This window comes from Bos indicus x Bos taurus, chromosome 14 (assembly GCF_003369695.1).
Source record: "Bos indicus x Bos taurus breed Angus x Brahman F1 hybrid chromosome 14, Bos_hybrid_MaternalHap_v2.0, whole genome shotgun sequence".
Taxonomy (NCBI): domain Eukaryota; kingdom Metazoa; phylum Chordata; class Mammalia; order Artiodactyla; family Bovidae; genus Bos; species Bos indicus x Bos taurus.
In genome coordinates this window covers 47716490-47732873 of record NC_040089.1, presented here as the reverse complement: position 1 = coordinate 47732873, position 16384 = coordinate 47716490, and the positions used below count along the sequence as shown (strand labels likewise).

At 36.3% G+C, this 16384-nt stretch overlaps 1 protein-coding gene across 1 annotated transcript in view; it reads right to left on the bottom strand.

The window, feature by feature from the left end:
- Window positions 1-620: 620 nt before the first annotated feature.
- RAD21 (RAD21 cohesin complex component) overlaps window positions 621-16384 on the bottom strand; it is a 29420-nt gene continuing 13656 nt past the window's right edge. The window contains exons 3-14 of the mRNA XM_027561280.1: window positions 15933-16062; window positions 14655-14754; window positions 13126-13232; window positions 12626-12832; window positions 12043-12168; window positions 11583-11705; window positions 9744-9967; window positions 8437-8596; window positions 7878-8023; window positions 4780-4929; window positions 2930-3013; window positions 621-2294 (exon numbers count right to left, since the gene is read on the bottom strand). Coding sequence (XP_027417081.1) covers window positions 2103-2294; window positions 2930-3013; window positions 4780-4929; window positions 7878-8023; window positions 8437-8596; window positions 9744-9967; window positions 11583-11705; window positions 12043-12168; window positions 12626-12832; window positions 13126-13232; window positions 14655-14754; window positions 15933-16062 — 1749 coding nt within the window. The 3' untranslated portion in view covers window positions 621-2102. The remainder of the gene's footprint in view (window positions 2295-2929; window positions 3014-4779; window positions 4930-7877; window positions 8024-8436; window positions 8597-9743; window positions 9968-11582; window positions 11706-12042; window positions 12169-12625; window positions 12833-13125; window positions 13233-14654; window positions 14755-15932; window positions 16063-16384) is intronic.

Genomic DNA, 16384 nt, shown 5'->3' with positions numbered 1-16384 from the left:
TCCCACCAGCTATCTTACCTGTGGTACTGTACGTATGTCAGTGCTCTCTCCACTTGCTCCACCCGTCTTCTTCCCCTGCTGTGTGCACAGGTGCTCTGTACCTCTGCATCTCTACCAAGCATCAGCTTTCAAACAGAAGCTTTTCTTTATTTCCTGAGTGCATGAAGTCTTAAGTGTCTTAAAAGTTCACAGATGGTGGTGGGACAAGTCAAATGCTTGAATGTAAAGATGGGTATGTTGCAAGTTACCTATTGAATGCCCTGGCTAAAGTAGATTTCTTAGATGGATCCAGCAAATCTCCAGAACGTTGTTAATTGGCTACATTTGTTTAGACCCCCAAGGACACACCCCCACCCACCATGTCATAATTTCTATGTACTTAGCAATTACAAGACTGTAACTATGCCCCAAAAGATTCCTCAGCATCAGCCATTTATTAGTTTCATTTTAATCTTAATACATTCTAATACACCAATACACCTTGTAAAGACTTATTATTTTGTACTCTAAATATCTCTTGAAAAATTCACTATTTGTGTGGATAATTATTCTAGTTAAGGCAAAAAAGATGAAGCAATATTCTTGGGGAATGCCACCAACTGAATAACAATACTCCAAAATTTACAGCTTATAACACAACTTTTATTAGAAAAGTTATACATAACATAGCATCAACTATTTTCAAGAACAATATTAAACCCGATAAGCAACAAAAACCAGACTAACAAAATGTGTAACGAGAAACTAATGACCTTTCTATAATCAAACATTCAATTATCTACAATGTCTTTATACAAAGGGAGAAAAATCCATGGTTTACAGGCACATGATACTGAAATAAAGCGGCAATAGCAATTTATACAATTACCATCTCAAGAAACTGAATCATCAAAACAGGAATTACGAGTTCACAAATTTAAAACATCTCACATAATTTAAAATTATTGGGTATACACTGAAGTCTGAGTGATTTTTTTTTCCACACAAGTGCCAACACTTAAGCTAGAACTTTTAGTGTGTAATTTTGCCCTAAAAAGTTAAGACATGTTTTGATAATCATAACAGTCACATAATTTCTGGTGCTACCTGGTCTGTTACTATTTAAAGCCTTTATTTGGATGTTTTTCACTTAATTTATAGGAAACTATGGGATTTCTGTTGCAAAGCTATTACAGTTCCAAAGGAGTGTGCAAGCTTTGGAAAAAAAGATCAGTACTAAAACTTACAATAAATATCAAAGAAGCCATTAGTTTTTACAGCACTGTCTGCTTAAAGGTTAAGTCTACCAGTTGTACAGTTTCCCATCAGTCTGTCCTTTCAGTTAGCACAGCAATTTCTATTTTCATGATCTGAATACTCAAATATGTCCAAACATCTTTTTAAAACCTTGATTTACAGCTCCTGGAAAATCAGAGATGCTTTTTATACTCATTCTACTCTAAAAGTCTATTTCTGCTCATTTTAGAGTCTCACTAAAACAACAGATGTCAGCACAGTTAAAAAGTTTCAAATGGAATGATTTACAAAATAGGGCACTTTAAACCAAGTCCTACCTTTTTATAGTTACAGTACAATTTCACATACCAACCCCCACCCCCAGTGGTGAATTGTGAAATTATACTTTAAAACTTATCCCGAGAAGACAGTCTGTCTGGGGCACCATCCCCGAAGGCCAATGGTCCCTTCTAAGACTGCTGGGTGCTGCTGATGGGAAAAGACAATTTCTGTCAAAGATTCACACTACTGTTCTTAACTGTCAGGTGTTTTTCCCTGAAACGTTCTCCTTTAGAATGCAGTAATGGAGAACTAAGAGAAAAACTCCAACCTTCCGTTGCTACTCAATTATATGCGCCAATATTGCACACATCTGTTCTGGACTGATCTTGGGGTGCTTGCTTTCTCCACCAGAACACAAACACCATACAAGCAGTTCTGCTTAAAGAGGAAATGGGTCAATTTAAAATACTGGAAAAAATGAAAAAAGGCAGAGACTTTGTACAGACAAAAATCTAAATTTTCTGGAAGGGTTTTGTGTGCCCTACACACGGGGGCAATTTGTACACACTAGTGAAATGAACACTAGCTCTAACGCTTCTAGCTGCTCAAATAATGTGGAACCTTGGTCCCGGTGTTGCAATGATATCACTGTATGGTTCTTCCTGTGTCAGCTCAATAGCTTGTTGCTTTTTAAGAACCAAGAAGCTGTAGAACTTTGCTGCAGCTTGCTTTCTGTTCGTGTTTCGGCACAACTCAAGCAAACTGATAGATTCAGCTCCAGTTTTAGCGAGAGCTCGCTGAAATAAAACCAAAGAGGAAGGATTAAATGAAAGTAATCAGCAGACCAAAGCAGTAATTTTAGAAGCATACTATTTTTGTATATTATGTGAATGTTTCTCATGTTTAAAAAAAGCAAAGGGACAATGTTAACACAGACTCATTTCTTTGTAGATTTAATCGAACTGATAAAATAGTAAAATGTAGCACTTACAGTTTCCCAAACTTTCAACTATCCTTTGAATCTACTTTAGGAGACCCTGAGCATCTTGCCTGGTATTTCATAGACACTCAAGCAATCTCCTCTGTATCTGATAAATGAAGGCCCAAGGATAAGTGACACTCTAACCCTGTACAATGATTTGACAAACTTAATGATTCAACACATTAAATCTGCTCAACCCAAAATAAGATGTATACACACACCAAGAAGCTCTGCTTTGCAGAGTAACAAAGGGAAAGTATTCACCTGGATGCTTTCCAGGCTTGATTTTAGCCTAACAGCTTATGTATTAAAGTAGTTTAAGGTATGTGGTTTTGGAAGAAGTTTCACAAAAGGCAGACTTGCTGGTTATACAGCATGTAACTTTTCCTTTTAAGGAAACAATGCCAGAAGCCTTTGATGAAATTTTTCTCTAAGCCTTCACTGGCATACCTGAAGACCATGAAGCATCTGCTGGGTCCTTTTGTTCCACCTTCTCTCCTCTTGATCCTGATCGCCCCCTGAAGCATCTTCATCCTAAGTGAAAATGACCCCACACAAAAACTGACAAAATTGCTACAAAATGAAGCATTTCTGTTATCTCCTGAAAGCTCTAAATTGTGCATTTTGGTTAGTGGAAAAAACACTTAGCATTTAGTTCAGTCTGTTCTTAAATCACAGAAGAACGTCCTCTGTGCATTTAGCTGACTACATGATTCTGTACTGATCTAGAAGCGTGGGTCTACACAGTGTGGTCCATGGACTAATGCTGGCAGGCAATGGCTTACTGGCCGCTCTAAGAAACTTACATCAAGTGTTTCAAAAGAAATGGGCTATAATTTATATTTAACTGTAATAGCCTGGTTCCCAGTCACCTGCCACCTACAAGACTGAGGTTGGCACCGGCCAAGAGCTGAGATACTCCCAAACTATATTGGAACTATACATAATATCCAAAGGGCCAGGAGTTAACAATTTCAAAAACATCAGAAAGTATAATTTTAAATACTAATTGAACACAGTCTGAGATTCTCTAGAACACAGGCTGGAAGAACTCTGGGGCTAAATTCTTACTTTAAAACAACGTAAGGCTCATAATCAAGCCCTAAGTGGTTATGAAACCTATGCTGGCATAAATTACAAATATGAACAGATGGTAATGAGAATTAGTCTTGGAAGAAACTTTAAAGGTTTAAATAAAATATTTGACAGGACATCAAACAGAAAAATATCTAAGTCTTCTGTAACAATCTTAAAGATCCAACAAAAGCAGGGGCGGGGGTCGGGAAGACAAAAGACCCTGAGCAGCCAAAGTGTGCACGAGGAAAAGGAAATCCATTCCCAAACTACCTCTACTTTTTTAAAAAATAAAACCAGATCAGCCAAGGCACATCCCACTCCACTCTAACGAAAAAACAAACCCCTCACAAATAGAGGGGTTATACGAGAGGCAGATGTTAGTAGCAGTAAGAACTGACCCTCAACCACAAGACAACGTCTCAGAGCAGCTTACAATTTAGAAGTCAAGAAATCAGCGAAAGGGCAAACCTCTTGTCCTCCAAAACCCACAAGGGACCAAGTGAGTTATTAAACACAGCATAAAACTTGAGGGTCTTGATGGTCTAGCGCAGTGGTCCACAACCTTTTTGGCACCAGGGACCGGTTTTTGTAGAAGACAATTTTTCCACGGATGGGGTAGGGTGTGATGATTTGGGGATGAATCAAGAGCATTACATATATCGCGTGCTTTATTTCTATTACTACGTTGTGATATATAATGAAATAATTATAAAACTTACCATAACGTAAAGAGCCCTGAGCCTGTTTGCCTCCAACTAGACGCTGCCATCTGGGGGTGATGGGAGACAGTGGCAGGCGCTCCACAGCACTAGCATCACCACCTTGGCTCTACTGGCATCAGATAATCATAAGGAGTCCCTTGCATGCGCACTTCACAGTGGTTTGCACTCCAATGAGAATCTAATGCCACTGCTGATCTGACAGGAGGCAGGGCTCAGGTGGTGTGAGGATGGGGCATGGCTATAAATACAGATGAAACTTCACTCCTTCACCTGCCACTCACCCCCTGCTGTGAGGGGGGTCCCAACAGGCCTTGGACCAATGGTTGGGGACCCCTGGTCTAGACCTCTAATAATTTTGCTAAGTTTTGCTTTTATTCAAACATTTTTCATCACTCTGATAATTAATTCAGCTCCAATATGAAAAATAACAACAAGCTGGTGGAAGATTTTCACTAAATCTGGATGGGAATGTACTCATCAGATCTTTTTACATTTCCTTACCTCCTCCTCCTCATCATCTTCTTTCTCCTTCTCCTTCTCCTTCTCTTTTTCTGGTAAAAGTTCTAACTCCGGAATTAACTGACAGATATTTGGAGGTTCTTCTGGGGGCAGCTCTACAGGAGGTATTTCCATCTGCTCTGCCTGCTGAGGCTTAAAGCAATAAAAACAAGGCAATTTAAGGATGCACATTTTAAAGGTAGCTTCTTTTAAGTATGTAGTTGCTGCAGTTCTCAAAATGAAAAGAAATACTGGAGTCACACCTCCACACTTCCTCATAATCAAAAACTGATTACAAGTCTCAGCATTAGTTTACACAAGAAAATCCATTCACTGTCTTACTATCCTAGAGCAAAGGTGCTTTGTTTTTATACTTACTATTTGCAAACACTTAACAAAAAACCCTCAAAACTTTCTGTATTAACATTTTAGGAATAAACAGAATCCACTGACTCCAGGGCAATGCAAAAAGACTCTACCATTAATTAGCCTGGCACAGGCAACCATTACTGTGTAAGACTGCCTTAAGGTCATTGCAACTCAGCTTGAGTGCTAAATAGGCCTTTGGGCTCTTCCTGAAGCAAATAATACAAACGAGGAGACTATTTTTCTGGATCATTTCTTGTATTTTCTTCTCTAACTTAATACAAACAAACGAGAACATTAAAATACTGACAAGGAAACAATTATCCAGAGAGTGGTACTAAAGCAACCCACCTATTACCTGCTCCCCTTCCTCAACTCAAAGAGAAAAATATGCCCAGCCTTCTACAACTCCGTAACACCAGGTTGGGGTGGGGAGGGGGGGAGCTTAGAGAACTAGTTCTTAAAGTTGGCAAGGAATATTCTTTTGCCAGTATCTTCATGGAGGCTGAACCAAGAGCCTAAGGTACCAAAAAGTCTCCCTTTGTCCAAATTAATGTATTCTATAGACTTAAGCTTGGGAAGCTTCAAACCAGACCACCTTCCTTTTCACTTACAATAGCACACTGAAATGAACTTAATGGTGGCCAGCTTAAACAAAGTAGCAAGATGCTACTTTACTTTTTGGACAAATATATTCTAGTTTCTTAACGAGATAGCCTGAAACTACTTTGTACTATAGATATGCAGGAATGTTTGCTAAACAATAAAGCAGAATCTGGACGAGAACAGAGGCCTAGGAATAAATCTACACTATACGGTCAATTAATTTAGCACAAAGGAGCCAAGAGTATACAAAAAGGAGAGGACAATCTCTTCAATAAATGGTGTTGGGTAAACCAGACAGCCACATGTATAAGAATGAAATGGATTAAAGACTTGAATCTAAGATTTGAAACCATAACACTCCTAGAAGAAAATACTGGTAAGAAACTTATTGGTCTTGACAGACTTTTTTGGATTTGACACCAAAAGCAAAGGCAATAAAAGCAAAAATAAACAAGTTGCACGACATCGAACTAAAACACACTACAAAGGATACCATCAGGAAAATGAAAAGGCAACCTACAGAATGGGGAAGTATCTGCAAATCATTTATCTGATAAGAGACTAATATTCCAGATATATAAACAACTGAACTTAGCTCAAGAGCAAAACAAACTGAAAATGGGCAATGGATCTGAACACAAATTTTTCCAAAGACAATATACCTGATGACCAACAGGTACAAGAAAAGGTGCTCAAAACATCTCTAATTAGTCAGTGTAAATAAAAACCCCAAGATCACCTGACACCTGTCTGAATGACTAACCTGTCAGAACACCAAAAAAGACGAGAGAGAGCAGCAAGTGTTGGCAAGGATGAGGAGAAAGGGAACCCTCATGCACTGCTGGTGCAAATGTAAACTGGCTCAGCCATTACGGAAACTGGAAGTTCTTCAAAAAATTAAAACTTAAATTAAAACTAGAAATTTCACCTCCAGGTACTTATCCAAAGGAAATGAAATTACTATGTGGAAAAGATGCTTCCCTGCTCACAGCTAAGCTATGAAAACAACCTAAGGGTCCATCAACACATAAATGGATGAAGAGAATATGATACACACACAGATATAATATTCACCACAAGAAATTATGCCTTTTGTGACAACACGGATGGACCTGGAGAGCACTATGCTAAATAAAATGAAAGATGAGTCCTATATGACAGCTGTATCACTTACATATGCAATCTTAAAAAGCTGACATTCACAGAAGCAAAGAGTAAAATGGTGGTCATGAAGGCTAGAAGGCAGAGGAAATGAGATGTAGCAGATGTTGGTCAGAGTATACACTTCCAGTTATAAGTAAGTTTGGGGGATCTAATACACAATATGATGATTACAATGAACAATACAACTGTCCCTGTGTATCTGCAAGGGATTAGTTTCAGGATCCCTTCTAAATAGAAAAATTCATGGATACTAAAGTATCTTACATAAAACACTTATTCCAGACAGCCCTCAGTATACATCCATGGATAAGGAGGTTCAACCAACTATAACTACATACTTGAAAATTGCTCAGAGTAGATGTTGTGTGACAAGAAAAAAATCTAATTCTGTATAAAGTGATGGATAGTAACTAAACTTATCATAGTAATCATTTCACAATATATACATGTATCAAGTCATTATACTGTACACCCCAAACTAATACAATTTATATGTCAATTTTATCTCAATAAAAATGGAGGGAAAATGTTCCATCTTGCTAACAGTTATTTATTAGCAGGAAGCTTGTTCTATTTTATTCAAAATGTATTTAACAGGTTCCTTATGTTGCTTTTCTTATTCTATCTAGAACTGTCTGATTCACCATGGGCTAATGTTTGAGAAATAAAATAAAATTAGAACCTAGTATCAAGGAATCCATATTAGCCAAGGATGTTCAGGCCACTCTGAAGCAACACTATCCAAGAAGAGTCAGAAAAAAACAAAAACTTCTACACTAAAAACAACTCCCACTCAGGGCACACAATATTTAGATCCCTGGCTGCCATTTTTTCTCTCTGGATCCATTCCTTTTCTGCCCAAACCAAGATACTTCAAAAGGTCTCCTTAAATAACACTTGCTACTACTAGGGATCTAAAATATTGTCTGAACATCCCAAACATTTTGATGGAGACGTGTGCTTACAGGGATCATGGGTTCTGGGTCAATCTGTCCCGCTTTTCGTTTAACTCCCTGAGGTGGTGGTGGGGGCATGGCGGATTCATCCAAGTTTGTTCTGCTGGTCTCCATCGACTCCTGGAGGCGGCTGGGCTCTTCCAAAATGGGCTCATCTACAATTGGTCACATGAAGAGAAGACTTAGGTCATACAGTCCTTAACAATATTTTAGAACCATTTAATAGTAATATGCTACAACATAGGTACTTTCCCTAGTAAGGAAGGCAGAATAAAATTTTACCTCCACAAAAGTTACTCAATTTATAACAATACATTTAAAAGTGGGAGGGAGCTTTAAAAGGACAGGTGCCACTTCCAGTCCAAGGCAGGACAATCCTTTAGCAGACTAGCACTCAGCCAACTCCTAAACCTCTAAGCAATCAGAGAATATAAAGCATGTATTTCCCTGTTCAAAATTTGAGTACACTTCTTTGTTCCTGATTTCTTTTACTTGGGCAATATATAGGTAAAATTTAACCCAAATGTTCACCTAAACTTTATGAGGGAACTATTCTAGTAAAACAGACCGATAACATCACGCTGCTGATGTTGCTGCTGCTGGTCCTCTCTAGGAACCTCTGGATTTTCAAATTCTTTGAGGAATTCATCCAAATTATCAGCCTCTCCTCCTTTCCTCCTTTTTCGAAGATCTTCTGGTACTAGTGGTGTAAGACAGCGTGTAAAGAGCTATAAAAAATTAAAAAATCAATTATATAATCTCTATTACAAATCACAAGAAATGAAACCCTACCACTAACATTACAATGTTTTAATAGTTGGTGTATATATACGTAAAATTGAGCACGATTTCTACTTAATGTTACACCATATTCACACTCCAGTCTGTAATTTGAAGTCCTGTAAGATTTTCATTGCAGCAATTTTAGATAATTTGAGGATGAAATTTTTTTATCCATTGTTTAACTTGGGGATTTAGTTTTAAATTTATTGACCTGCAGTTTATTTTCACATTCATACACTTAAAACTCAATCTAACTGAAATCATACCCAATAGCTTTACATAGTACCCTTTTCACTTAATGATATAGTAATTTTATATTATTTCTAGTATGTTTAATGACTGAATATTCCACTGAGTGGAAATATATATGCTTGTGCACATATATGCCACGTTTGAAAGATTTTTTAATATTTTAAGGTTCTTTAGAAAAATTTAACTGTAAATAATAATTATTTAACATCTTCATAGAGTTTTTTCCCCCATATTTTAAATTATCTCAGGAAAAATTACTGAAAATGAAACTACTAAGTCAAAAAAAAAAAACTTAAGAACCTTCTTCCAAATGACTATGATTGTGCATCCGAAAAAACAGCAGTTTTAACAAAGCTTGCTGCTTTAAAGACTTGGTTTTTAAACAATCGGTTCTAAGAATATTTCAACTCTAGAAAACGGCTTGTAAATTAAAAGAAATTCTCATAAAGCCAGAAATCTGTATTGTGGGAAAAGCAGAACCAAGCCATGTTTTAGCCAGAAAGCATCATCTAAAGAATGCAGACTTGAACCACAGTACACACTAAGGCAACAGAACTAATAATTTATCATAGGAAGTTGAGGAAGAACTATTATTAAAAACACCAGTGGCTTTTTAGAATAGTGAAAATTCATTCCACATCTTTTAGAAATGTAGGTGTCACTTATAATCTTCCAGATCAGGTTTATGTTCAGTATACTGTGGTTTAAGGGAGAAAAAAGATGCCATATGGCTGGCTGAACAATACCTGATCAAAAATGATTTAAACAAAAGGTTTTAACGTTTATTTTAAAAAACGATCAAAATCTGTATGAAATTTTAAATTCTGCAAATGCTATTACCTTCAGTAGTCTGTTATTCCATAAAGGCTGAGCAGGTAAAGAGAAGAGTTTTTCCACTCCTCCTGTCTCTTTCCACATCATCAATTTCTTGGTGGGTGGTGCCAGATCCAAAGTAGTAACAATATCAGAATAATCACTAAGCTGGGCTCTAATTGTCTTGCTATCCAACTCTTTGACACTGTCAACAATGAGCTTCCTCTTCCTCTTGGCTTTTGTTTCTTTGACTGGCATGATAAAAGAAAATAAGATCATCTTTCTGAGAGGCGAGCAAGAACCGTACAACTTTGGTCTCATTGTATTTCTGCCTTTCTACATGTCTAGAAGAAATGTTAAACTTTCATGAGTACAGAATCTATTTTAACTGATGCTTCCCAAGCATCATATAGAAGCTGACATATGATAAATGTTCAATAAAAATTTGCTGAATGAGTACGTGTAGACTTTTAGCACAAAATGGGCACACACACAAAAAAAGTAAGAACCAATTCATTTTTGCCCATGTAGTTTTATACTGTAAAAACGAAACATACCTCACCTCATTCAGAGTTAGACCCAAGCACTAGGTTTTGCCAATTAGCTAAGTGACCATTAAAAAAAATTAACTTCATTTTGCTAATGTCTTTATTTTCTCATCTGAAATATGGCCAACCACTTACAAGGGATTGTAAAATAATTAGTATAGTGTCTGGCATAGATTGAGGACTCCATAAATGGTTGCAATTACTATGATTTTTATTAGAAAAGTTACAATTCATATATGGCAGCTGCATAAGCAGCTTGATGAAGTGAAACAAGCCCAAACCCACTTAAATGAACCTGAAACTCAATCCTATACACTTTTGTGTGTTCACTTCTAATCCTTACTAAATTCTTACAAAGCAGGTAACATTATCTCAGTTTCTTAAGATACAGAAAGGCTCATGGTATTAAATACATTCCTCAAGATTTCATTCTGTCATACGTTATATAACTCCATTGGTTTTAAAGATAAAATATGCACGTGGTTCGAAAGTCAAGAAGCTGTTACACAGTGATGGCCTCTGTCCAGCCCCTGACCTCCAGCTAGTGAGTTTCCTTTCTTGAAATTACAAGTTCAAGTTCTTTTAACAGCTGGCTACACTCAGCTGTCTTAAACAATGCAGTATTTGTCCTTACCTTTTTTAATAGATCTCTGTGATATCTGTTAATAATACAGTACATAATTTACTTAATTACCAAGGTTACCCTACTACTGAAGTTCCGTGAGGAAAGACTTGTTCATTTTTATATTTTCAGTTCCTAAATTGTGTTCGTTACATAGAAAAGTACTCTTTTTTAAACCAGAAGCCATGTACCAATTCTGGTCATCAGATTCTACATAGGAAATCTCGAAAGTTAATCTTGTTTTAACTTAGAAGTAATAACAATATCTTGAGTCACACTGTAAATAGCTTATTCCATCCCACTGTACCCATAAACCATTTAGAAATTTTTAAGTTTCACATCCAAATTACATATTGCCTCTTCTAATCAGAAGAGGCACCTCCAATTATACTTTGCTATGCTTCTTATTTAAGCACTATAACTGACTAGTCAATCTTATTATCTTACTGAAAAATGCCTTGCGGTATTTTTAAACTGTTATACATGTGACCTGTTCACATTTTCATAACCCCCAAAGACTGAGATACATATGTGCAGGAAGCCTGTTTCATCCTTTGGAAGTTATTTCACAGCAACTTGTAAAAACATTCTGTAAGATACTAAAATTGTCATTGATTAAAGATTCTACGATAGATGTCGGACAAAGGAGAAAAATTATTTAAAATGAGGAGATTACTAGAAAGTGTGTTTGCTCACCAGTGATATCAATAGGTTCCAAAGCAAAGGCTTCTTCCTCATTTGGAACAAGCGTTGTCTGATCAGTCATAGTTGGCATTGGTTCGACAGGATCCACTGAATCAGGACTATCAGGCCCACCCACTATAAAAGTAGAAATTTGGTCACAAAAGTAAATTTGGAATTTGGAATTTACTATACATCCAACAAATGGTAGGGGAAAAACCCCTTTGAGTAACTGAAAGAAACCCACTGGTACCAAAGAGAAAACATTTTTCTAATTATAAGGTCTTTCCAGTTGACCTACTGGCCAAAACACAGGGAGGAGCACAGGGTTAAACACATGAGAGACTCAACCATAAGCACTGTTTAAGATTCACAGTTCATTAAAAGCTGAAATGTTTAGTTTTTGGTCTTCTACATGAAATATGTTTTTGGATGCCATACAGTCGCACGCAATCACCGAGCATGAAATGCTTACTTGACACGTTATCATCCTCGTCCATATCATCATGTGCAGGCTGCTCTGGCAACATCACCCCCGCCTCAGACAGGGCAGGGGGGTCGTCAAAGATACCGCCATCATTATTACTAATCAGCTTGTCATCTGAAATAGGGAATGTAACTTAGTTGCAGTTTAGAAAAGAAATGCTGAAAGATCAATAGCCAATCACTGGGAAAATAAAATTATGTCAAAATGGATTAAATTAAAAAATTTAAATCTGTATTCAATATGCATCTGTTCTCTTCATGGTAGTATATGGAAGTATTAAATACTTCCACACATGGGGAAAAAGTCTCCTTCTTAATTTTAAAACTTATACTTACAGACACAAATAGAGAAGCCTGAAGAATTAGTAAAACTTAAAATTCCAAGACAAGCACTTATAAACAAAATTAGGTATTGCTAACATTTTAAGGTTACAGGCTTACGGAAAACTTCAACTGAACCAACCGGTCACAACTCACACATACATACCTAGAGAGATGCTCAAGGCTGAGATTAGCAGCCACTCTAAAACACTGCAACTAAATAAAGAATTTATCACCTTGTAGTGACTTACCTAATATACCACCATCATTTCCTTCTCCAAAATTGTCATCCTTATACTGGTCTTCATACTCTAAATGGTTAATTTTCTCATTAAGATTGCTGGTGCTCTGCTCAGGCTCTAATAGGAGATTAGAAGCACCAGTGCTTGCTAACATGTCATCGTCCTCGAAAGCGCTGCCTTCTCTCATTATCTCACGATCATCCATTCCAAAGTCACCTAAACAAATTTTAGTCAGTCATTAGTTGAAAAAGTTCGAAATACTGCTGATACAAAAGAAAATGCGTTATGATTTAATTATAATGCCATATTTGCCTAATAAAGTCTTATGTATCTTTGAATATTAAAACATCTGGTTTAAACTTTAAATCTTCAGGATCTACATTGCATAAACCAATTCTGGGGCGTGATCAGAAAATTCAAATAAGATCCAAATTTAGGTTATCCTAAATATGTTTAGTGACGTAACTTCAACATTACAGCTAGTGGCTAATGATTTCCTTCTCTATTACCAAAATCATTTTCTTGTAGAATACTGATGTTTCCAACTTCTTCTCTCATGGTTATCTCTTCCACTCTACTCTGGTTCAGGCTGAACTGCTGGGCCACATCGATGTCACTATAAAAGAATTTCAAAAACAGTTTAGTCTTAATTCTCACTGTATTGTTTTATAAGGGAAAACATATCTCAATTCTATTCTATAAGGGGGGAAAAAGTATACACACAACCTATGGAGCCTAAATATTTGACATTAAATAAATACAATCCAAGAATCTACATGATTTAGAAGCGAATTTCATTTGTATTTAAATTTGAAAAATGTTAATGACCAGTGAGCAAAATATAGTATGCTGAAATCACTACATAAAGCAACATGGTATACAGAGAGGAAGAACTTAGAGATGCTTGGGTTTTCATCAGGGCCCTGCTAGGCTATGTGAACACTGACGTTAACTGGCTTTTCTGGAACTCTGTTTAATATGAACCAACCTCAGATTGGGTGATAGTGCAGCATGCATTTAGTGGGGGAAAAACACCTGCACATAAGCAGACCCTTGCAGGTGAAACTGGTGTTAAGGGTCAACTGTACACATTAAATAGAACTGGCAATGTATCGATAAAGAAAGAAACTGGATGATCAGCACCTGGAGTTCATAATACTAATCACTCTTCCTTTTTAGCTGTGTTTAAAAAGGAAAAATTCCACCATAAAAATTAAAAAAACAAAAACAAAACACCGAAGTATAAAGAGAAAAAGTAAAGCAGTCAAATAGTGCTGAGCACTAATTAACACAATAAATTCAAAGTAAGTAATAAATTTACATTTAAGTCACAGATTGTTTTTTTAAAAAAGCAAAAAAACCCAAAAACATTGTTAAACAATAAATGGGGCTTGATGTAGAGGGTTTCTTGGTTAATTGTGCTACTTAATCACTTAGTCACAGTCGCATTCCCTGTCATGGTCATGATAGCTGGCTTCTGAAGACTTGAGGGAGGCAGACAACACAGCACAGTGCTCTGTTACAATGGTCATCTCTGGACAACCTTTCTGTTCTCAAACGTGTGTTGTGACAATGACCTTCACTCGCTCTTTGTATAAAGTTATCTCACATGTTTATTAAAAGAAGAAAACAAAACTTGTGGCTGAGTATAGCTTGGTCAAGATGATAAAATGGTAGAAGACTTTAGTAAATACCTCTGGAAAAAAATCATGAAGCTACAGTTCAAGTTTATTGATATCATCATGTAAAGCAAACAGCTAGACAGCTGTTCAATTTACATAATGGCCTAAGCAAATCAGAATTCTCTTTAGCAGTGTTAAAGCTGACATTGTTTACATGGTTTTCTTACAGAAGAAACACTTTTGGGTTATATGTTTCATATTTATATACTATCATAAATACAGCATATGCATTTTGGCTACATGTTAACTCAATGTCAAAACATCCCCCCAAAACTATGTTATTTGTAAGCCAGTAATGTTTTTTGGTACACCAAGTCAATAATTAAAGAAAAAGAAAAAGAGAGAGAGAGACATACTCTAAGTCAGGCAGTGGCTGATCAAAATCATGAAATTCTTCAGGTAAAGTAATGGCATTGTACGCAGCTTCTCGATTTTCCTCAGGCAGGTCAACAACACCTGGAAAAGTAACAGTAGGCTTCAAGCCCTGGCTAAAGCAAAGTTTACCAAGGGGTCAAGGAAGGTAAAATGTCAGTTTAATTTCCTAAGGTTATATTCCAGGAGGGTTGCTTCAGTACCACTGAAGCACAAGTACTTTAGCTTGTTCTATAATCCTAAGTCACACTACTTGAATCACAAGAAAAAGGTCAAAGCACTAATTATGAATTAAACTGAGAAATCTTTAATAAAAGGACATAGCATCAAATAAGTATTAGTAATAGCTTTCTATATGAGCATGAAATTTATGAGGAAAAGGAATGACTGCAAAAGAGTATCCCAAATGCTAAGAGGAATTAGTTATTCTAGAAAAGTGGGATTAAATTATTTTTATTTTCTTTACATCTCCTCCTATATTTTAAAGTGGTCTATAATAAACATGCATTGATTTAAAAGATAAAAAGAAACAAAATGTTATTTTAGCAAAATACGCTTAGTAGCCACAAAGTAGAAAACAATCAAGTATCATGGCCTCTGCCTAAGCATTTTACTTTTAATCAAATCTTACAATCTCAAAGATTGCACTATTCATGTTACAATAATTTGAAATAGAAGAATACAACATCAGTAGAAATTAACAGTATAAAGCAGCTCTCCTACACACTGAGATTGTTTTAATCAGAATAAAATTTCATCAATACTTAAAAAAATTATACAATTGTAATTATCTATGCAGATCGAAGTTTGGTTCTAAGGGTTCAGTTTTAGAAATCAACTATTACCTAAAACAAAACAACAAAGAAATATAGAGAACATTTAAAAAGTTTTAACAACTTCAGTTAAAAGTGAATTTGATTTTAAGACTACATTAAAATTTTAACATTTTTTTTTCTGAGCTGTATTTTTAAAAACATAAAACAATGAGTTTTCAACACTTCAACCTCTGATGACTGCTGAAAAAGGAGTTAAAAGGGCAGCTCCAAAGGAATAACAAAAAAGGTCTGCCATAATTCCATTCATAGAACAAAACTGAAATGGGCTATCTCCCTTGAAACACTGCCTCTCCAAGCTTTGCCCATTTTTGAAGGGCTCCTTGTATTGCAATTAAAACAAACTATGCCCATCTAGAAATACATGCTTAGCAGTTTTCACCCTGAACACAATGAACTTCAAAGTTAAAACAAAAAAGTCAACAATACCTGGCCGAAAAGCCATCTTTATCTTAATGAATGCCTCATTACAATCTGCCAGGAGGTATTTGGCTTTTCTGTGATAGATTCGAACTACTCCCAGTAAGAGATGTCCTGACGTTCGGAGTGCCATCTTCACCTGCGGATTAACATTAGTTTATACAGTAATGTTCTGGTTTTAGAGAAAATTTCAAAGCCTGTATATTGTGCAATTTATAAGCAGTTTATATCTCTTCATACTTTTAACCATTCATTTGAAGTTACCTCATAATCACGACTGAGCGACTTCCCTTTCACTTTTCACCTTCGTTCATTGGAGAAGGAAATGGCAACCCACTCCAGTGTTCTTGCCTGGAGAATCCCAGGAACGGGGGAGCCTGGTGGGCTGCTGTCTATGGGGTCCGTACAGAGTCGGACACGACTGAAGCAACTTAACAGCAGAGGCATAATCATGTATATTT